The sequence below is a fragment of the Mus caroli genome, unplaced genomic scaffold (assembly GCF_978045245.1).
Source record: "Mus caroli unplaced genomic scaffold, Mus_caroli_1 scaffold_4, whole genome shotgun sequence".
Lineage (NCBI taxonomy): Eukaryota > Metazoa > Chordata > Mammalia > Rodentia > Muridae > Mus > Mus caroli.
Genome location: NW_028227259.1, coordinates 142,286,163 through 142,310,065, shown reverse-complemented (window position 1 = coordinate 142,310,065; position 23,903 = coordinate 142,286,163). Strand labels below are relative to the sequence as shown.

The 23,903-nt window shown below is 44.9% G+C and overlaps 1 protein-coding gene across 2 annotated transcripts; it reads right to left on the bottom strand.

The window, feature by feature from the left end:
• Window positions 1–7,833: 7,833 nt before the first annotated feature.
• Window positions 7,834–22,768, bottom strand: Zscan21 (zinc finger and SCAN domain containing 21). Of its 2 annotated transcripts, none has more exons than XM_021161892.2 (4): window positions 22,681–22,768; window positions 16,470–17,184; window positions 15,510–15,702; window positions 7,834–9,009 (listed from the first exon to the last, which is right to left on the bottom strand). In XM_021161892.2, exons 2-4 carry the CDS (start codon window positions 17,097–17,099, stop codon window positions 8,165–8,167), a joined length of 1,668 nt encoding a protein of 555 aa, XP_021017551.1. In that variant the 5' UTR covers window positions 17,100–17,184; window positions 22,681–22,768; the 3' UTR covers window positions 7,834–8,164. The 2 variants fall into 2 exon arrangements, with proteins under 2 accessions (XP_021017551.1, XP_029333770.1); XM_029477910.2 differs by having other exon boundaries at window positions 22,700–22,755.
• Between the last annotated feature and the right edge of the window lie 1,135 nt (window positions 22,769–23,903).

Sequence of the window (23,903 nt, the reverse complement as noted above, 5' to 3'; positions counted from 1 at the left end):
GGGGGGGTGAGATGGCTCAGTGACTCAGAGTGCTTGCTGTTCTTCCATAGGACTTGAGTTTGGTTACCAGTACCCATTGTTGGGCAGTTCACAGTCACCTCTAACTCTAGCTGCGGGGGATCTGATGTCCTCTTCTGGCCTCTGTTGGTACCTGCACACACATGGTGTACACATACACAAATAAATTTTAAAAGTTGAAATACCTTTTAAGAATTGGACTTGGGTATCTGTTTCTGGCTCTGCCATGACTTCAATGACTTAAGGCTTCCACAGGAGGTGGTAGAGGAGATCATTTACTGAGTGGAGTTGATGTTAGTCCCTGGTGAGCTTTGTAATGCTAGAGTCTACTTCTTATATCTGAACAGATAAGATTTGAATAAACAGTAAAACCAAAAAAGTCCTTTACCTAAACAAACCACAGATCCACAGCTAATGTCCTCAACAAACCCAATTACCTGCTCAACCTTTCCAGAAACCAATCAAGGCTGAACATCATGGTTGTGGGAATGTGTGGAGAAGGCTGTTAGCTTCGTGACAACCATGAAAAAGACACAAAGGGTCCGGGACTAGGTATCTTCTAGGGATGGACCCTACCACCCATTTCCTCCAGCTAGGTTTTAGCTCCAAGTAGCCCCACCAAGAGGAGACCAAACATCGCACCACACGAGCCCATGGGTAGTTTTCACACTCACTGTAACATTGTTCATGACTGGATGTGTATGTCAGCATATTTCTGTGTCTCCTTCCCTGGGAGAAAAACACAAATTACTTTAAATTTATTTATATTTATTTCTTACATGTATCATAGGAGGTCCCATGTAGAGGCGAGAGGACAAGTTTCAGAAGTATTGGTTTGAGGGACCAAACTTGAGGTTGCTCTATTTGGAAATTAAGTGCCTTCACCTGCTGAGTCCCTCACTGCTCAGAAGTCTAAATTTATCATGCTACAGGGTAGTTTATTTTCCTTCACTTCACAGTCCTACCTACGTCCCTGCTCTCTTTTTTTCTCCTCTGTGTAGCTCTGGCTGTCCTTTGTAGAGCAAGTTGGCAAGAGATTGGACTGCTACTGCCTCTGCCTCTGCCTCCACCTCCCACATTCTGGGACTAAAGGCATGTGCCACCGCACCTCTGCCTAGCTCTACTTCCCTGTTCTTACTCTCTTGGCCCCCCTTCTCACTTCCTCACAGCCTTTCTCTCTCCCATCTCTCCCCTCCACATTGCTTTGATGATACAAAAGCAGCGTCGTTACAAGACCACCATGTAACGCCTCTTCCTGGGTGTCCTTCCACTCTACCTACCCAAGGAACCCCTGGGAGAGTCTGACCATGCTTGTTTGTTTGTCTATGGAGACTGAACCCAGCCTCATGAATGCTAGGCAAAGAGGCTTCTACCTAGCAATAGAGCTTTCACCAGCCCCTTAGAGTTGAGACAGGGTTTCTGGAATGGACTGGCTTTGAATTGTGTAGATGACCTTGAACTGATCGCTCCTGCCTCTGGCTGGGCAAGCATTGCTAGGTCCTTCAATTGCTAGGCAGGTCCTCTTACCACCTGAGCCATGGAACTGTCACTCCCACCTCACATTTCTGTGCAACTTTTCCCAATTCACTGTGCACACCAGTCTCCATTGCTACCAAGTTAATAATGTCTCCCAAGGTGGTTCCGCAGTCACTGAGTGACAGCGTATGTCCTCGTACTTACCCAAAGAATGCCCACCCTGCAACCATGAAACCAGGGTTCTATATGTCTGAGTCAGTCACTGTGCTGGGGTAATTTCCCCTTTAATCTCCATCTATCCTACCACGACTATGTATTACTCTCACAATTGGAAATAAGTAGTGGTAATGTGTGCTTAGGATATGCATGACTCTGGGTTTGCCTCCCTGCCAAAATTACGTATTAAGAAGAACAGGGGCCGAGGAGTGGGTAAAGGCACTTGCCACACGGTTTGTAGTTCAGTTCCATGAACCTGTGTCAAAGGTGCATAAAGGCAGTGTACATTTGGGACCTGGCAAGTGAGGCAGTGGTAACAGGGAGAACCGCCTGCAAGCTCACAGTCTGGAATCGAGACCCTGCCTTAATGTAAGGTGCAAGACTGGAACTGACTCCTGAAAGTTGTCCTCTGCCTGCCTGACAAGTGCAAACCCGTAGTCAGACATTATACAACCTTACAGGAAAGAGCTGAGTCTGTAGCTCAGTTCACAGTGCTTGCCTTGCAACCATGAAACCAGGCTTCTGTCTGTCTCTAGCATAAACTAGGTGTGCTGGTTCATGCCTGTAATCCCAGCACTTAGGAGCTGAAGGCAAGAACTTTTAGTCACCTTTGAACGTAAGTTCAAGGCCAGCTTGGGCTATTTAAGGTGCTGCCAAGAAAAATGGACTTTAATAACCCAGGTAGACATTAGTTTGTGAATTCTACATTTCTGTATTATATAATGTTTATCAACCAGTTTCTGCACAAAGTATAATACATACTACCACAATTATGGATGTTTCCCTCTTAGTTATCCTTTCATTTTTTATTATATATATTATTATATATATATCTATTCCAGACTGTGAGCTTGCAGGCAGTTTTCCCTGTTACCACTGCCTCACTTGCCATAAGAGTATTGGGGTCCCAAATGTACACTGCCTTATGCACCTTTGACACAGACAGGTTCATGGAACTGAACTTACAAACCGCATGGCAAGTGCCTTTACCCACTCCGAGGCCCCTGTTCTTCTTAATATATAATTTTGGCGCAGGGAGTCAAATATATATATAATATATATATTACATATATATATTTTTTGTTTGTTTGTTTGTTTTTCGAGACAGGGTTTCTCTGTATAGCCCTGGCTATTCTGGAACTCACTCTGTAGACCAGACTGGCCTCGAACTCAGAAATCCGCCTGCCTCTGCCTCCAGAGTGCTGGGATTAAAGGCATGCGCCACCATGCCTGGCTACATATATATATGTGTGTGTGTGTGTGTGTGTGTGTGCACTGCCACTCACGTCTGCATTGTCCATTTAAGCCACAAGAGGGCATCAGATTCTTTAGATCTGGACTTACATGCTGTATAAGTGTTAGGAACCTAACTCAGATCCTTTGAAAAAGCAAGGAGTGGTCTTAATCCTCTAGCCATTCAGGACCTTAATTTTATTTTTTAAATCATTGTATGTTGGTGGACACATATATCCTATGTGGAGGTCACAGTACAGCTTTTGGGAGTCAGTTTTCTCCTTCCGTCATGTGAGTCCCAGGGATTGAATTTAAGTTGAGCCACCTTACTGGCCTTCTGCCCATCTTTCTAGCTTTTGAATACGCACTCTTTTGTGTGTGTGCGCATGAGTGACGGCTGTGTGTAGGTCAGAGGATAGGCTTTGGAAGCCAGTTCTTGCCACCTTGTGGAGACCCCAGTGCCCACCCCCACCTCCTTTAACGTGAGATCTCTTCTGTTTCTGCTCTCAACTAGCTTGCATGTGAGCTTCTGGACACTGTCTCTGTCTGCCCTCTTGCTATACTGCATATGCTGAGGTTGCAGATGGGCGCTTCCCCATTGGACTCCACCCAGGGTTCTGGCTGTGGATGGTACAGTGATTGTTTTTACCCAGAGTCAACTTCACCATGTCTTTCTTATCTTTTGAGGCCAGCCTCCTAGATATGTGCTGCTCTAAGACTGGCATTTTCCTGGTACACTGACTTTGTCTTTGACATTGTCTTCTGATCATTTTGTGAGGTATTAATAGACCTGCACCAGCTTCCTTTGGCTAGTATTTATTGTATACACACCACACACATGACCACTGCTTGAAGTCCAATTCCTCTGTGGGCCTCTTTTATCAGGAAATACAAACAAGAAAGGTCATTATTCAGTGTGCTGAGTTTAAGGTTCTGGGAGGACACCCAAATACACTTCTCCCAAGTTACTGTAACAATAAGAAAAAAATAGTTTTTATTTTCAGTGACCCACTCCCCTTATTTGGCTGGTACATGACTTAGTGAGTGTGATTTAACCTACTCCTTGATTCAGAAATAAAAGATGCCACGTTCAGAGATTGGAATCTGGGAGCTCTCCTTCTAAAGAGCCTTATCAGGAGAGTGGTCATGGTACTGGGGTGGGGTGGGGGTGTTGTGGGAAATATTAAAAAGAACAGCAAGTTCCATTGCTACACTGGGCATCATCGGCAGGCCACATGGCTCCGGCAGGGTTGTTCTCATCTCAGCAGACTCTCTGGCCTGGAGCTCCAGAGATGTCTCCACCCGACTTGCTAAATTCCCTTGACAGGTCAGTCAGCCCCATGCAATGACTGCCTACCTCGCAGTTAGCTATTACAATTCCCAGTAACCCGGTAGAGCCAAAACTCTAAAAGCTTATAATTAATCAGTCAGATTTATATATAAATAAATTCTCAATACACAAATGCCCACACAATAAATTCAGAGCCAATTGATACGGGTACAAGCTGCCCACCTAGATTAAACAAGTTACCCACAATACTCTATCACTATAAGATATATATATACCTGTGGCTTTTCAAAACCACACGGTGCCCGGCAGTGGTGGCGCATGCCTTTAATCCCAGCACTTGGGAGGCAGAGGCAGGTGAATTTATGAGTTTGAGGCCAGCCTGGTTTACAGAGTGAGTTCTAGGACAGCCAGGGCTACACAGAGAAACCCTGTCTCAAAAAACCGGAAAAAAAAAAAAAAAAAAAACACAACCCAAAAAACCAAAACAAAACCCCGAGGAATCTGAGTCATCCTGTTCGTCTTCCATCTTGCTTCCTTCTCCCGTCTCTCCCTGTCTCTGCAACTCTTAGTGCCACCTCCCCTTTCCCTCTTGCTGCACTCTAAATTAATTGGACAGGGAAAATCCTGCCACAGAGGGGTGGGAGTGAATGAAGAGCCTTCCATTCTGCAGGACAAAGGGAATATTACAGACTTCTGGGGGAAGGAGGGCCATAGCCTGCTGGCATGACTTAGCCTACATACCAGGAGTCACAAGGGTGAAAGGCATTAGTTTAATTATTTAGAGAAAAGTTAAGGGCTGAGGAGATGACTTAGTGATCAAGAACATGTGCTGCGCTCGACAGAATACCCAAGTTTGGTTCCCAGAATCTACATCAGGCAGCTCCTAACTGCCTGTTAATTCTATTTCCAGGGTATCCCACACCTTTGGCTTCTATAAACACCTGCTCTCATATGCACATGGATACACACATACACATAATTTAGAATGAAATCCTAAGAACAAAGTAATGTTGGACAGGGTATGGTGGTGCACACCTTCAATCTCTCAGAATTCAAGATGCAGAGGCAGGGGGATCTCAGAGTTCAAAGGTAGCTATGGTTCAAAGCTATGGTTTAAATAAGTTCCAGGTCAACTGGAGCTGCATAGATCCTGTCTCAAGCTGGACGTGGTGGCGCATGCCTTTAATCCCAGCACTTGGGGGGCAGAGGCAGGCAGATTTCTGAGTTCGAGGTCAACCTGGTCTACAGAGTGAGTTCCAGGACAACCAGGACTAGAGAGAAACCCTGTCTTGAAAAAACCAAAAAAAATAAAAAATAAAATAAAATAAAAAATACTGTTCTTAGAGAGGACCTGAGTTCAGTTCCCAGCACTCATGTCAGGGGGTTCAGAGCCATCTGTAACTTAAGAAAAAAAAAAAAGATTTATTTATTTATGTATATGGGTGCTCTATCTGCATGTACACTTGCATGTCAGAAGAGAGCATCAGATCCCATTATAGAGATGTGAGCCACAATGTGATTGCTGGGAATTGAGCTTAGAATCTCTGGAAGAGCAACCAGTGCTCTTAACTACTGAGTCATCTCTCCAGCCCCCATCTGTAACTTTAATTCCATGGGGAATCTGATACCTGTAGCCTGCATAAGCAACTGCACACAAGTATGCATATCTGTGCGTGTTTACACACATTAAAAATTTAATTGTCTTGGGCCTGGGTATAGAAGTTTGGAGGGGGCTGGTGCCAAGGCCACAGCAAGCTTATCAACCCTCTTGTCCACAGGTGATGGGAGGAGGCGTGGCTTGGTTGCTGGGATGTAAGTAGAGGTGTGTACTAATCCTCAGGTCTGGCACTCCACAGGAAACTCTTACTACCCAGTTCTTAGCATAGCAAGGTCATCAATAGGTACAAGCACTCAATTAAAGAGAAAATCTTCACAATATGAAGATCAGCAAGTGGCGGAAGGAAGGCGAGCAGACAGGTTTCCAGGAAGTGCTACGCTCTCCGGTCGGTCGAGTCAGCTGGACAAGCCGAGAGGCTTAAAAGTCACTCATGAGGCAAGAGTTTCAAGGAAGCTCTCCTCCTGGAGTCTAGCGTTCCCTACTCATACAGTAATTTTTCACTCCCGAGTTAGTCTAGTATATGGATCCACGTGCCCTCCTTCAATATTTTCCTATCATAAGTGCCTTTTAAGATTGAATTCTGACATAGCTAAAGCCGTCCGCCAGTGTTCCAACAGTCCTAGTTCGTCCTTAGCAAGACCTTGGGCTTGGAATTCAGTACTGCCCCTGGTATTACACTATCTCTTTGAGTAAAAGTTAGGTCACTGCCCTTCACAGGAATCTACCATCACCTAGGAAGAAAGAAGTTTCTGACTGTAGGAGAAACCAGAATAGATGCTTAGAATTATAGCTGAGTTACACCTATATACAGGAATTTACAATGGTTTAGGAAGCAGATCGGGCTGTGGTTTTAGAGTATTGCATTATTCATGAGATGGTTAGCTAGAACAGAACTCCCTAGTTAGAACCATGACTTGGGTGTGAAAGCCCTTGCCCTAGGAGTGAAAAGTTCTCACACCTGGCTTCTAAGACTATAGCTGACCTTAGATAGGGCTGACTTTGTCTCAGTTATTTTATTGCCCAGTTCCTGCCAGTCTTTGCATTTTCATTCCTCTGTTCTGTGTAAGAGTCATTAAGCATCCCGTTACCTCATTTGTACCTTGTGGCTATGTCACCCAACTTCTTTATTGTCTTCTGTATAAAAAGTCTGATGCTCGAGTTGTAAAATTACATTCAGATTCTACACACAACCTCTCCTGTGTGCATCTGTCATTCATCCACGCTTTGCCCACCCGCGTTGAGAGACCCCGTTCCACGCAGACACAGGGACCCAGAGGGTCTGTGGCAAGGTAGCAGTGGGCAGAAGAGCCAGGACATGTCTTACTACTGAAGAGGCCACATTCAGATGCTGCCAGGAAAGATTTAAGGTAATCCTGTTGGGTTTCAATTTCTGGAGTTTTCAGAAGAAAGCTGATTGCAGAGAACTGATTTTCATACAGGATTAACAAAATCACAGGCTGACATATGGTCAGAATAATGAAAATGCGTGCTCCTTATGTCAAGACACAGCACAGTGCAACCATTAGGCACCTGCTGCCACACTCTTCCATGCCTTTCTCACACATACTCACAAATGCCAGGCTGGACAGTTGCTCTTTCCTTCTCTCCCCTGCCCTCCCCTCCCTTTTCTTTCTTTGAGACCTCTGGGTAGCCTGGAACTTATGATCCTCTCTCAAGTGTTGGGAGTATGAGAGTGTACCTCCACGCCTGGCCAATGCTTTACCCAAAAGAATGTTCAATAACTCTGGCCAGGGACAGCTTCAGTAGGTACGCCCCGAGTTTGATCCCTGGGATCTACACACTGGGTGGAAGGAGAGTCTGCATCTTCAAAGCTTTAAATCTTGGGGGTGGAAGAAAGCTGTCCTCTGGCCTTCTTCACACATGTGCCAGGGATATACACATCATCCACTCACCCAATAAAATACATAAACAAGTTTTATAGCAACATCATTTATCAAAATAATAGTTCTGAGACGCTACATGATGCTACACGTTTATTCTGAATCAGACTGTTCAAGGTGGCTCAATTCTTTACAAACTACAACTGTGAGATACATGTTAAAACAGTTAAACAATTTTAATGTTTCTTCCTTAACTATACTGGACACACAGTACACTGGGGCCTGGAGTGTGTGGAGCTCCCTGCTCCTCTGTAGACCTCCTGTCTGCTCTATCACTGTGTCACTGTCCCTCCAAGGCACCCTTGATGGCTACAGCAAAACCTACTATCAAACATCAAATGCATTACAGAGCTTCTTCCTAGCATTCACATTCTAACGTTTACAACGAGAACAACAGACGAGAATAGACAGTTACTGGACTTCTCCCTCTGCAGTGTGGACTCTCTGATGCTTGGAGAGATTTGACTTGCTACAGAAGGTTTTCCCACAGTGGCTACACCAATAGGGCTTTTCGCCAGTATGAATTCTGTGATGCTTATTAAAATTTGAACTATGGTTGAAGGCTTTGCCACACTCCTTACACTTATAGGGCTTCTCCCCTGTGTGCAGGCGTTGATGAGAACTGAGACCTGCATGCTGACTGAAGCTCTTGCCACACTCATTACACTGATAGGGCTTCTCCCCTGTATGGATGCGATAGTGTCGAATGAGGCTGCCCTTCCCACTAAAGGCTTTCCCACAGTCTTTACACTGATAGGGCGCCTCTTCCGTGTGCATCCTTTGATGTTTAAGGAGGTCTGAGCTCTGCCCAAACGCTTTCCCACACTTACAGTCATAGGGTCGGTCCACCAGGTGTGTTCGGTAATGAAGGGTAAGGTTGGAGCTGTGGCTGAAAGCCTTCCCACACTTTGTACACACATAAGGCTTCTCCCCAGTGTGTGTTCTCCGGTGTTTAGTGAGGTTTGAGCTATTGCTAAAGGCCTTCCCACACTCTGCACATATGTAACGTTTCTCTCCTGGGGCAGGCCTAGTAGACGCTGGTTCTGCCCCTTTCCTGGAGCCTGTGTCTTGAAGAGAGGCTTTTGTCCCTCTCTCCCTCTCCAGGTTGTTGGCCCACTGCCTTTCTGACCTCGATCCATACTTATTGGCAGGAATCATGGGGATGACGGTTCTTTTGAGTCCGTCTGCATGAGACTCTTCTTCAGAGCTTCTCTGCTCGTCTGCTGAGTTCTCCTTCTGGGGATTCGATTTAAAACCTGGAGACAGGTGGGTTAAGGGTGGTTAGTTATCCTCTTCTGAGGAAGCAGCTGTTGCAGGGACGCAGGATCGCCAGGTGAGGCAGTAGATGGGTTTGAAGGAATGCTGACCCTTGTGACATGTGAGTGTGAATGGCTCTAACAGCAATAAAACCATTGTCCCATCTAGTTTATGGTCTCATTCACATGAGACCTCTGCCTCCAATGTCAATCACCTGATTATTTTACAATTCACAGTTTCTAGAAAGGCTGTTTCTACTCTCTCCTCCTGTATGCTTGAAACAGTCTAAATTACACTGTGGTATTCTGTCTGTGGCTTCACATACGCTTCTGCAACATACTCAGAGCCAACAGTTATGTGAAGAATTTCTGGTTTGAAGGGTTTCTCAGTCATGCAGATAAAAAAGAAAGTCGGAGCTCAAGTTCTAGCAGGGTAAATACCAGGTTTCAATGCCTTAGGGATGACTGAGTTCCACTCAGAGCTCATGCAGATTGGCCAACTTCCCCCTGTACTTTGTGCTAACGGCTCACTCTTCCGGTCCAGCATACCTTCTTAGGGTATATAAGTTTCTTTGAGATTTTAAGCAAGGCTATCATTGCCAACTCCTCTCTCTCTTTTTTCTTTTCTTAATTTTTTATTAGGTATTTTCTTCATTTACATTTCAAATGCTATCGTGAAAGTCCCCTATACCCTCCCCCTGCCCTGCTCGCCTACCCACCCACTCCCACTTCTTGGCCCTGGTATTCCCCTGTACTGGGACATATAAAGTTTGCAAGACCAAGGGGCCTCTCTTCCCAATGATGGCCAACTAGATCATCTTCGGCTACATATGCAGCTAGAAACAGGAGCTCTGGAGGTACTGGTTAGTTCACATTGTTGTTCCACCTATTGGGTTGCAGATCCCCTCAGCTCCTTGGGTGCTTTCTCTAGCTCCTCCATTGGGGGCCCTGTGTTCTCCTCTCTCTTAAGAGAACTTAAAAGCCTTTTTTCCAAACTGGGCACTAAAACTTTAGTGGCGCACACCTTTTATCCCAGCACTGGAGAGCCAGAGGCAGGCGGAGCTCTGTCTTTTAAGGCAGCCTAGTTTACATAGTTCCAGGCCAGATAAAGTAGAGAACAAAACAAAAAACAAAAGACAAAAACAATCAAAATCAAGCCAAAACCAACTCACAAACACAAAACAATAACCAAAACAACCCCATAACAACCCCAGCCTATTTCCAGATCTGGTAATACTTCTTCTTGGCTCTCCACTTTGTGTAGAACTGACAAATGACTATGAAAAGGGCAATGAATGAAAGAGGAGACAACTTATCCTATTTTAATTGTTTTTCTTCCAACTGTCACAATTTTACTCCTAAGCCTTTACAGTTGAATATAATTCCACTGTGTGTGTATACATTTTCTTTATCTGTTGACTCGTAGCCTGGTTCCATATTTTGGATAAATTTTTGGGAATAGAGCTGCAGAAAAATTAGCCCAAGTCTCTGTGATACACTGATTTACAATCCTCCAGAAGCACTTGGGAGGAAGTGGAAGCAGGATCAGAAGTTCAAGGTCACTTTCTCTTACAAAGCACTTTTAAGGCCGGTATTGGTCTTTGTTTATTTGTTTGTTTTTCAAGACAGGGTTTCTCTGTGTAGCCCTGGCTGTCCTGGAACTCACTCTGTAGACCAGGCTGACCTCGAACTCAGAAATCTGCCTGCCTCTGCCTCCTGAGTGCTGGGATTAAAGGCATGCGCCACCACACCCGGCTCAGTATTCTTCCTTAATTAAGAAGTTTTTTGTATCGCTGGGCGGTGATGGCACACACCTTTAATCCCAGCACTTGGAAGGCAGAGGCAGGCAGATTTCTAAGTTCGAGGCCAGCCTGGTCTACAAAGTGAGTGCCAGGACAACCAGGGCTACCAGGGCTATACAGAGAAACCCTGCCTTGAAAAAAAAAAAAAAAAAAAAAAAAAGGATGTTAAACATTTGCCGGGCGTGGTGGCGCACGCCTTTAATCCCAGCACTTGGGAGGCAGAGGCAGGCGGATTTCTGAGTTCGAGGCCAGCCTGGTCTACAAAGTGAGTGCCAGGACAGCCAGGGCTACACAGAGAAACCCTGTCTCGAAAAACCGAAAAACCAAAAAAAAAAAAAGAAGTTTTTTGTGTGTGGGTGTTTTGTCTACACATGTAAGCATGCTGCGTGCACGCCTGGTGCTTGTGGAAGCCAGAAAAGGGTGCTAGATTACCTGGAACTGCAGTTCTGGATTGTTTTAAGCTGCCGTGTGGGTGCTGGGAACTGAATATGGTTCCTCTGCAAAAGGAGCAAGTGACTGTAACTGCAACGCCATCTTTCCAGGCACATTTATCCCAGTCTTTAAAAAGATTTACTTTTATGTGTGTGTCTCATTTACTATTATGCCCATTTATCTGCCACACATGTGGGTACTTGCAGAGGCCAAAAGAGACCAGTAGGTCTCTTAAAGTGGGAGTCACAGACAGTTGTGAGCAGCCTAATGTAGGTACTGGACTGAAACTTTTGTCCTCTGTAAGAGCAGCAATTGTTTATCTACTGAGCCATCTCTCCATGAAGGAGAAAGGAGAAGCCACCACGGGTTAGGAGTCACAAGAAAACGTGGCCCTGAGGGCTGGCCAAATGGAGTTAAGAGCAGCCCAAATGAAACATAGTAATAACTCGGGGTTATCTACAGGAAAGTAGATTTTAATAGCACAGAGGGTGGATATCTGCCCAGCTCTTCTGCTGTTAAAAACTTATTGTAAATAATAAAAGTTGTGTGTTTTTTACCTGGGAACTAAATGGTCAAAAGTAGGGTAGAAACCCCTGGATTGGGATTAAAAATTTCTACAACAATCCAGTCTCTAATTCCTATCTACAAATGTGAAAAAGTACCGTAGGTCCAAAATCTATTGATAATGGTTCAAGGTGTCAGGAGTATATATATGCCTATCAACGATCTCTATTTTGCACTCACTCCTGTGGTGCTGGCAAGAGCAGGGGTTTGAGTTGGGAATGATTATATTCTAAATAAAACTGGGGACTGTGGAGGAATGTTTTAACATGCAAGAGGGAGGGTATCTTAGAGTTTCATTGTTGTGAAGAGACACGATGACCAAGGCAAATCTTATAAAGGCAAACATTTAATTGGGGCTGGCTTACAGTTTCAGAGTTTCAGTCCATTTTTCATCATGGTGGGAAGCCTGGCAGTGTGAAGGCAGACATGGTACTAGAAGAGCCACAAGTTCTACATCTTGATCAGCTGGCAGCAGAAGGGGACTGTCTTCTGGAGGAGGCTCTGATTCCACACTGGGTGGGACTTAGGCATAGGAGACCTCAAAGCCCACCTGTGACATACTTCCTCCAATAAGGCCACACCTACTTAAACAAGGCCACACCTTTTAATAGTGCCATTCCCTGGGCCAAGCATTCAAACACATGAGCCCATGGGGGCCTAATCTACTCAAGCTACCAGAGGGTCTTCCTTTTTTTGGGGGAGACAAGGTCTTACTCTGAAGACTCTCCTGGAACATACTAGGAACACAACAGTTCCCCAGGCCTTAGCATAGCTGAAGCCATGATGGAAATGCCATTCAGGCTTTAGAACTCAACATGCAGGCAAAATACCTGCCGAAACAAGAACAAGCATGCACTCCATTACAGTCTGGAGTTCTGAGAAGTTCCCCTTGCTTTTTGGCTGGCTAATGTTCTCTTCTTGCTAACTGAGGGGTCAACCCAGGATGTGTTTTTATGCTTAAAAGCGCACCATGAGAAAGGCTAGGGCTGCACCTCAACATAAAGACTTGCTCTTGGTTTGAACCCATTTCTCAGTGCTCTTCTCTGGTGGAGAAGGTAGGCCTAGGGTGGCTTTAAACTCATGGCAGTCCTCCTGCTTCAGACTTCTAAGAGTTATCAGCAGTTATGTTTTTAGTTTTCTTCATGTATAATTATAGCCCAGGGAAGATGGCATTAACAATTTTAAACAATGAAAACAGTTTAGGTTTTGTTTTTTTTTCTTTCGAGACAGGGTTTCTCTGTATAGCCCTGGCTGTCCTGGAACTCACTCTGTAGACCAGGCTAGCTTTGAACTCAGAAATCCACCTGCCTCTGCCTCCCGAGTGCTGGGATTAAAGTTGTGCGCCACCATGCCTGGCTGTTTTTTTTTTTAAACAGTTTAGTTTTTATGTTTATCAGAGTATATGATTTCTTTCTCTGAGTTTGAGGCCAGCTTGGTCTATGTAGTGAGTTCTAGGCCAGCCAAGATCACACAGTGGGACCCTGCCCAAATGAATAAGTTAATTAATAAATAGAAATAATTATTGTGTGTATGAAGGCATTCCTGCAACTGAGCATGTGGAGGTCAGTTCTCTCCTTCCATCATCTATGTTTCAGGGATGGAACTCAGTTCACCAGGCTTTTAGACCAAGCATTTTAACCGCTGAGCCATCCTGTCAGTCCCTAAGATGTACATTTTTTTTTATAAGATTTATTTATTTTATGTGTATGAGTATGTTGCAGCTGTCAGACACACCTGAAAATGCCATCAAGTCCCATTACAGATGGTTGTGAGCAACCATGTGGGTGCTGGGAATTGAGCTCAGGACTCTGGAAGAACAGTCAGTGCTCTTAACCTCTGAGCCCTCTCTCCAGCCCAAGATGCTCATTTGTTTTAAGTAATCTTTTTGATTTATGGGCCTGCCTGTCTGAATGTGCATCACATATGTGCAGATGTCTTTGGAGACTAGAAGGGGTGCTGGAATCGTAGGAACTACAGTTAAAGGCAGCTAGCTGTTAGTCACTCAAGGTGGATGCTAGAAAGAAAACCAGTGAACCAGGGTCTTCTGTGAGAGAGGCTACTGCTCCTAACTGCTAAGCCACATCTCCAGCCCTAAGAATAGCTTTTTGTTTGTTTTGTTCTTTTTGAGACACTACACATCACGGGATGTTTTGAAACACACTCTATAGACCAGGCTGGCCTGCATAGAGGTCATACCTGCCTCTCCTGAGTGCTGGAACTAAAGGTATGTGCCATCATGTCTGGCACGAGAATGTATTTTCAACAGGGCTCAAAACTCAAGTGTCTAGGAAATTGTAAGTAACTCAGGCAATTTCTCAGGGCTATGGCTCTGCTCATGAACATACTGTATCCACGAAAAATGGTAATAACAAGATTTGGAACAATGTGCTATATTTTCAACAACATGTAAATGTGATTATTCTTTGCAGGTATTTTTATTCCAGGTAAATGAAGGTATTTAAGAGCAGAAACTAAGCCGGGCAGTGGTGGGGCACGCCTTTAATTCCAGCAATTGAGAGGCAGAGGCAGGTGGATTTCTGAGTTCGAGGCCAGCCTGGTCTACAGAGTGAGTTCCAGGACAGCCAGGACTACACAGAGAAACCCTGTCTCGAAAAAAAAAAAAAAAAACAAAAAACAAAACAAAACAAAAAAAAGAGCAGAAACTACTAGTATATAATAAGGCTGTTAGCAAATCATGATTTGTGGAGATCTGAGCTGGGGAACAGCTCGTTGTCCTAATGTACTTTTTTTGAGTCTCAAGAAACCCAGACTAGCCTTGAATTCTCCATGTAGCTAAGGCTGACCCTGAATTTGAGTGCTAGGGTTGCAGGTGTGCACCACCACATATGGTTTAATTGGTCCAGGGCATGGAAGCCAGGGCCTTCTGCATGCTACTCCAGCACTCTACAAAGTGAACTGCATTTCCAGTCCCTACCCTAGCTTTTGACTTCTGAAGTCTGCAGAGGTTCGAAAAGGTCCCAACGTTTCCAGATCTAGTCTGTCCGTCCTGCTCTGTATCCCAGGAAAGTACCCTCAAGCCTACACACTTTTCATGTTGTCTAGCTGTGCTTGAGTCTGCTGCCCGTGGGTACACCAAATGATGTAAGGGCAGGGACAGTGTAACAATGAGGCTATTCTATTCTCTCTCTCTCTCTCTCTCTTTTTTTTTCCTTCGAGACAGGGTTTCTCTGTGTAGCCCTGACTGTCCTGGAACTCACTCTGTAGACCAGGCTGGCCTTGAGCTCAGAAATCCGCCTGCCTCTGCCTCCCAAATGCTGGGATTAAAGGCGTGCGTCACCACGTCTTACCTGGAGCAGGGCTCCTGGCATGTGACTCTTTCCTTCCCTACCAAGGCTCAGCTCTTATCTGGTTCTGGTAATAACAGGTCTTCCTTCTTGGTCTTTCAGGCTCATAGGCAGCCATACCTTGCCACTGTCATCCAGCTTAGTGCTACATTGGCTCATCCAACCTGTCCATCTCTCTGAATCAGTCTCACTCCTTTTAAAAACTGAGCTCTTTCCACTCAACCCTCTGCAAGCATGTTGCCTGGCCTAGTGCTGGGTAACTGTCCAAGGCAATAGGGTTTGGGAGAGGAAAGTGCATGCCTTCTGCCTAGTCTACTCTACCAGTCAGGTCAATCAGAGGTAAGTTACCTCTCAACTGGAGCTATATATTTCTCTGAACACTGAAAGGGGTCCTTACCTTGGCGCTTTCTTGGATCCTGAGTAAAAACCTCCTCCTCACCAGTCTCTTGGATGTACAGGGGCCCCCAAAACTCATATTTAGGGCTGGCATCCACGGGTTGGGTCTCAGTACTGCTTAAGGACTCCATTGCCATTCCTGAAGTTGACATTTTCTCCCAAGACTGCTTCTGTTCATTTGGAGGAGATGAGACCTAGAGACAATAAGAAATGGCTAGGTGTGTGCACAGCTGACTCAAGAATGAGAAAAATCTCAGGAGCACTATGCAGAACTTTTAGAAGGGAAGGAAAACACCCATCCCACTTGGTTCCCAAGGTTATTTCAAGATAAGAGCAGACAATAGGGAGAAACATATCCAGGTCCCTAGAAACTTCTGTCTGGTCGGTTAATCTTGTTGGACAGCGTTGAATAACAGTTTCTGCCTTCCATCCTATAGAAAGGTAAACAACTTAAACTAGTTTCAGGAAGTCCCTAAAACTGACCAGATTCACTAGGCTCCTTCCTACCAGAAGAAGCAATAACAGCTAGAATTCCTCTGAGACTAGGAACAGAGCTGCAAAGGAGATGCAGACCAGTTGAGCCACCTGAAACAGAATACTCGCCAACTCTCTCCCTGTTGAGCAGTGAGTATGCTCCAGATATCCAGCTGATCTGTGATCTGTCACAAATGCTGGGGTGGGCTATGGTGATGCAGCTTTGAGTCATTTCTGCTCCTGTTAAGTAATCACCTACCCATATTCCTGTAAGTAATCCAAATAAAACCCCAATCAAAGTCCAAGCTTACCAAGTTGGACTTTAGTGGTATCTGTACAGTCTGCCATAGATTCCCTATCTGGGGTGAGTTGATGTGTGTATTATATCTCCCCATGGACAATTTGCATACAACAGAAGGACAAGCCTCAATTCCTGCCTAGGATTTTATATTCCGGGTCTCCTAGCATCTGATGGCCTCCCGCCCACCTGCAGTCCTGGCTCATCAAGTTCTTGCTCCAGGTCTTCCAGGAGAGTGACGGCCTCCTCTGCGCTTTCAGGGCAGTGCTGCTGTACCCAGGTCTGGAGCTCTCGGGGCAGGATGGTCAGGAACTGCTCCAGAACCAGTAGCTCTAGAATCTGCTCTTTGGTGTGGATCTCGGGCTGTAGCCACTCACAGCAGAGCACCCGAAGCTGGCTCAGTGCCTCTCGGGGCCCAGGAGTGTCATGGTACCCAAATTGCCTGAAGCGCTGTCGGGACATCTCTGGGCTAGGGTGGCCCTTATCCTTCTCTTCATCTTCTTCAGCTTTAATGGTCGAAGGTCCCAACTGCTCAAGAGTGTCTTGGTACCCAAACTGCTTGAAGCTCTTACGGGATATCTCTAGGTTAGGGCGGCACTTGTCCTTGCTTTCATCCTCTTCAGCTTTAATGGTCGAAGGTCCCATTGGCTCAAGGGTATCTTGGTTCCCAGACTGTCTGAAGTGCTTATGGGATAGCTCTAGGGTAGGGCGGCACTTGTCTTTCTCTTCATCCTCTTCTACTTTAATGGGCGAAGGTCCCATAGATTCCTGAGGTGGCCTGGGGCCCAGAACTGTGGCCATGCCCACCACCTTAGTCATCACACAGATTCCCGAGCCAGCAGGACTCTTAGGAGTAGACCTGGTACCTTTGGGTTGCTGGTTCTTAAAGTGCCACTCTTCAAACCTACAAAAACATAGTTGCCATAAAATTATCAAAAAATGAAAATATATGTTTCTGGTTTTTATCACAGGGGCCACCAGACAACCACCATATAAAAAGTATCGTTCAGAGGTGGTAGGATGGCTCAGTGGATCAAAGTGCTTGCTGGTAGGCCTGGTTTGGCCCTTGTGGCCCACACAGTGGTATATGGAAAGACCTAACTTGTGCAAATTGTCCTCTGACCATATGTGCACCTCACACACACAAATACATATAAAAACAGTTGTTCAGAAACGTGTTTTATAGGAAAATGGAGGGACATGGAGATGATCATGCCAAGCAAGATAATCCAAACTCACCAGAATAAGCGCATTCTCTCTCCTACGCAGAATGTGAGGAATGGGACTAGACATCAAAGTCCAGGGCGTATGAGGGGGACAAGAAAGGAACTAAGGACTGAGTATGATGGAAACAGTTCTATGTGTTGTGACTGTATGAGTAAGAATGGCCCTCTAGAGACTCGGAGGCTGGACTATTTACAAGAATTAGAAGGATTAGGAGGTGTGGTCTCATTGGCAGAAATGTGTTATGGGGGCGTGGACTTTGGGGTTTCAAAAGCCCACACTAGACCCAGTGTTGCTCTCTCTGCCTACAGATTAGAATGCAGCTCCCAAGCTACTTCTCCAGTGTCTGCCTGCATGCCACCATGCTTCCTGCCATGATGATAATGGACCTAACCTCTAAAACAGTAAACCAGCTTTTAGTTAAGTACTTTCTTTTGTAAGAGTTGGCTTAGTCATGGTGTCTCTTAGAGCAATACAAGAGACTAAGAAGGTATACACGGAAGTATCATAATGAAGCCTATTACGTTGTATAAGTAATACACACAAAATACTATTAGTAAAGTATATATTGTTTGAAATCACTCTGGAGTCAGCTTAGACCCTACTTTCACTTGACTGAGATATGTCTATTTTCCCTAAGAATGGCATAATTTTTTTTTTTTCGAGACAGGGTTTCTCTATATAGCCCTGGCTGTCCTGGAACTCACTTTGTAGACCAGGCTGACCTCAAACTCAGAAATCCACCTGCCTCTGCCTCCCGAGTGCTGGGACTAAAGGTGTGCGCCACTATGCCCGGCTAAAGTGGCATAATTTTAAAACTAGATCTTTGCTACAAAAACTGTTTCACATCTTATGACTATAGGTATCTTAGTTTCTATGACTTCAGCAATTTATCTAATACTGTCTGAACATAAAAAAAGTAGAGTAGTCAAATGACTGTGTTTGTCGGCATGAGCATGTATGTTCCAGGCTGGAGTTATCTAGCTTGTTAAAAATAATGGAGTATAAGAGTTAGGAAGATAGTTCAAAAGTTTGCCTTGTAGATACAAAGCTTTGGGTTCCACCCCTAGCACCAAATAAATAGATGAACAAAAATTTAAAAACAAAAATAGTGAAAACCTAATTAGGATGCACACTGAATCTTACCTGACTTACTTTAAGGAGAACATATTCAATTTTTTTTTCTTTTTGGGTTTGGGTTTGTGTGACTGTGTGAGGGGTGTGTGTGTGTGTGTGTGTGTGTACATATATACAGGTGAGCGTGTCTGTGCATGCAGGTCCTCCTCTATCACTACTCATGTCATTGTTTTGAGACAAGGTCTCTCATTGAACCTGGAGTGCATGAACCAGCCAGGCTGGCTGACTGGCCAGGGAACTCAAGTCTCTGCCAGTCTCTGCCCTTCCATTACTGAGACTTTAGGTACAGGCAGACAGAACTGGGCTTTTTACCTGTGGGCTCAGGTACTCACACCTGTACAGACCACACTTTACCGACTGAGTCACTTCCCAAATCGCATATTCAAGTTTCTTTTATGTGTCTTTAGGTGAAAGTGGAAATTAAAAAAAAAAAAACCAACAAAACTTGTATGTGTGTGTATATGTGTGCATGCATGTTGTATGTGTGCATGTACGCACAGCACACACCCTCGTGCATTTGAAGAGGTCAGCGTGGGAAAACCGAGAGATACAGGCTTTTGTGACCTGCCCACCATGGGTGTTGGGAACCAAATGTGAGGCCTCTGCCAAGAGCAATCCATATTCTTAACCACGGAATCATCTCTCCAGTTTCTTCCCTTCAATTGTGTGTGTGTGGAGGGGAGGGGAGGGGAGGGGAGGGGAGGAGGTATATATGGCATAGTATGTACAGAGGTTAGAGGTCAGAGCTCTCAGTTCTCTCCTTCCACCATGTGGGTTCCAGGGTCAAACTCAGGCCAGCATGCCTGAGAACAGCCTGTTTATGGGCTGACCCATCTTTTGTGGCCCTGCAGCTACATTTTATTTTATTTTAATTTTATTTTTTTTTATCTATAAGAGTACACTGTAGGACTGGTGAGATGGCTCAGCAGGTAAGAATACTGACTGATCTTCCAAAGGTCATCCCAGAAACCACATGGTGGCTCACAACTATCTGTAATGGGATCTGTTGCCCTCTTCCGGAGTGTCTGAAGACAGCTACAGTGTACTTACATATAATTATAAATAAATCTTTGAAAAAAAACAAAAGAGTACACTGTATTTGTCTTCAGACACACCAGAAGAGGGCAAAAGACTCCATTACAGATAGTGGTGAGCCATCATGTGGTTGCTGGAATTGAACTCAGGATCTCAGGAAGAGCAGTCAGTACTCCTAACCACTGAGCCATCTCTCCAGCACCCCCTAGATTTTTTTTTTTTTTTTTTTAATAGAAGAGTGGATGGGAAAACAAGGTCTCACTGCATAGCCTTGGCTGGCCTGGAAGGCATAAGAGACTGGCCTACCTCTCCTCCTGAGTGATGGGATTAAAGCTGTGTCACTAAGCCCAACATACAGTTATTTAGTCCGACAAAGATACATATCACTGAAAAAAATTTCATAGAAAACTTCAATCAAAATATGTGATACAAACAAAAATGTTTAAAAATATTTTTCTTCTAAGTTGTGAACATTTGGTATTTCCCAGTTGATTCCTTAGAATACCTTCTGACTAACTGACAGCTGCCACTTGACCACTGGGTGTACCCTGCCTTCCTGCAGCTTTCTACTTAGTGGGAGATGAGAAGCAGAGAAAGGTGGGTTTCTTCCTCTCACTCTTGGAGTATAGTTAGTAAGTGAACGCAGACGTGAAATCTTTTATGCTTGCAATGGGACAGCTGGCTGCCATCCTAGCATTCTGAGACAGGTCAAAGCCAGAACCTTAGCTGCATGGTGAGATGCATGGCAGTACCCTCTCTCTAAAACAAACAAACAAACAAACAAACAAAAGAAAATAAAAAAATAAAAAGGAGGTGGGGAGAAGAACAGGGTGGAAGATAGGCTAAGAAGTAGGAAAAAAGAAAAACTTCTACATGACTGACATGTTGTGTTTTGCTTTGTTTTTGTTTTGGCAAGATTTAAGAAAAAATCTGGCCGGGTGTGGTGGTGCACACCTTTAATCCCAGCACTCGGGAGGCAGAGGCAGGGGGATTTCTGAGTTCGAGGCCAGCCTGGTCTACAGAGTGAGTTCCAGGACAGCCTACACAGAGAAACCCTGTCTCGAAAAAAAAACCAAAAAAAAAAAAAAAAAAAGAAGAAGAAAAGAAAAAAAATCTGGTACTAAAGCATCTTGGCATCCTACTCCCTGCACACAAAGAAAGCCAATGTTTCACATTTGGTAATGCTGAGCTTGCCATGGGAAGAGGCCCTCCAGGTCTTGGTTTCTGAAAATTCCTTAAATAGTCATAAAATCAAAAAGTATGTGGGTAGAAAAACAGGTCTAATTTAATACTTTCATAGAAAAAAATAACTTTAAAAAGGCTACCTAAAGCAGGGTGTGGTATGTACACCTTAATCCCAGCACATGGAAGGTAGAGGCAGGAGGATCTCTGAGTTAGAAGCCAGCATAGCCAACAGAGTTCTAGGATAGACAGGGCTACACAAAGAAACCCTGTTTTGAAAAATAACAAAAAAGCAAAAACAAAGCTATCTAAAGGTTTTTTTTTTTTTTTAAGATTCATTTATTATTTTATGTCTAAGAGTACACTGTAGCTGTCTTCAGACACACCAGAAGAGGGCATCAGATGGCATTACAGAGGGCTGTGAGCCACCATGTGGTTGCTGGGAATTGAACTCAGGACCTCTGGAAGAGCAGCTGGTGCTCTTAACCACTGAGCCATCTCTCCAGCCCCTATCTAAAGGTTTAACTCAACTGACAAGATGGCTCAGTGGGTGACAAATGCAACGCACCTGCTGCCGGTTTTGAGACTGGTGTCCCTATAATGGAAGGGAAGAAGTCAACTATGCCAACTGTCCTTTGACACACACACACACACACACACACACACACACACACACACACACACACAGAGTAAAAAATAAAAACCTAACTCTCCAAGTCTAGCAGCAAAAGCATAAGATCTATTCATGACAGGCTTTTGGTCACTTCCCAGATTTTCCCTCCTTTATGCGAGTTCTGCAGTTTATAAGTCCCTCCCCCCATTCCCTTAATCAGCCTCAAATTCATTCTGTGCAAGACGAAGTGTAAATAAATCAAACTATCGCAGATTGCAGCAAATGAACAGCAATTACTACGTTGTAGTAGATAATGCCCTTAAGACACTCTGCACTTGGAAACTCCAAGCTGAAGTCGTGGTGGTGCATACCTGTAATTACAGCACTGAAGAGAGCAGAGACAGGAGGATCACCAATTATACACCAGTGTAGGCCATACAGTAAAACCCCGTCTCAAACCCAGCAAACTAATTTTCAAAAAGCTTCTAGGCAGGCCAATAATTCTGAAGAGCATAACTGCTGAGCAGATCAGAGTGAGCCAAATTCTGCATCATTTCAATAGCCCTGAACCAATACTCAGTTTCTCTTCAGAAGCCTTCCACCACTTGAAAAACAATTTTCCTGTATTGATTTTTTTGTTGTTGTTCACAATTCTTTTAAGTGTCCCCTTTCAACAGATTTCCAACTATGTCAGCCACCAAATAAATCAATCACCTTTCTATCCTACACGCGTTTTACAAACGATCGTCTAAAAATCTTTCCAGACTTGACAAATCCTTGTCCTGTGCGCACAAAGCCCACCGGGACTAATTCCCCGCCTGGATTGGACATTTCTCAAGACTGAGGAGATTCGGGTTTTCAGCGGTTTCTACACTTGGGCTTATTCTTAACAATTAGTTCTGAGTTTAGATCTCAGGGCTCTTGCTGGGGAAGAAAGAAGGCAGTTTCCGTCAGGTAACAGACAATAACGGAGAGACTAGAAATGCGATTCCGGAAGCAAAAGAATCAGGGTTTTGTTCCAGGGAGCCCTCGGGGGTGGAAAAGCCTTTCCTTAGAGCGGGCGCCGACAACGGCTGGGCGGGGCGCTCCTCCTCAGACAATCCCCCCAGAACCACCATGGAGGAATTCCCCGAACCAGAACCACAGGCGCTAAACCCGCCCCACCCTCTCGAAATCTTTTGGCCAACGCTCCCCGACCGCTAGGCTAACCTGGGACTCGCAGGCTCACCGTGACTCAGAACCGCTTTGGAGTCTGGAATCCTCACAGCGGCTGAACGACAGCACCACCGGAAGCGCGTCAGAGCCCCGCCCCTCTGGAGGGGGAGCAGCCGCCCCTCTAGGAATCCGAGAGTTGTCGGTATCCTGTTTCACCGGAGGCTGCTACTGTCCTGGTTGTGATGTTTCCCCCCCTATTTCTTTTTTATTCTCATTCTCTCTTCCTACCCCCTCCCTTTTCTTTCTTACGTTCATTCTTTTTTTGAGGGTGGGTGGTTTTTGGAGGGTTATGCGGCCCTGGCTGCCCTGAAACTCACTCAATAGACCAGGCTGGCCTCGAACTCAGGGATTCACTTGCCTCTGCCTCTTGAGTGCTGGGATTAAAAGCATGAGCCACCACTGCCTTGTTTTTGAGACAAACATGTCATTAGCCCTAGCTAGCCTGGAACTCTATGTATACCAGGCAGGCCTCGAGCTCTATAAACGATCCACTTGCCTCTAGATCAGAGAGTAAAGAGCTCAAGCGTGAAGACCTACATTTGGATTTCCAGCACCACATAAAAAGACTATGGTACATCACATGCCTGTAATGCTGTTGTTTGGGCAGCCTAGCTCCAGATCAGTGACCCCTTGTCTCAAAAACAAGGTTGAGAAGCAATTGGAGAAGACAGCTGACATTAACCTCTGGCCTTCACATGTTTGCAAACACACCGTGTACATGAGCACTGTATTAGTTGGGGTTCTCTAGAGTCACAGAACTAAGGGAGTGTCTGTCTATCCTGAGTGAATTTATTGTGATAACTTACAGTCTGTACCCCAACAATGGTCCAAGAATCTAGTCGTTGCTCACACCCACGAAGCTAGGTGTTTCAGCTGGTCTTCTGTAGAAGTAGATTCCAATAGATGTGCTGGCAAGGAAGTGCTAGCAGCCGAAGAAGAGGGACTCTTCCTTCTTCCAATGTCATTAAGCAAATCTCTAGCAGAAGGTGTGGCCCAGATTAAGTGTGTACCACCATGCCTGGATCTGAGAACTCAGAGATCTCTTTGCCTTAGTCTCCTGGGATTAAAGGTGTATACTACCTTTCCTGGGCCTAAGTTTTTCATTTTCTTTTTCTTTTTTTTTTTTTTTGAGACAGGGTTTTTCTGTGTATCCCTGGCTGTCCTGGAACTCACTCTGTAGACCAGGCTGGCCTTGAACTCAGAAATCCACCTGCCTC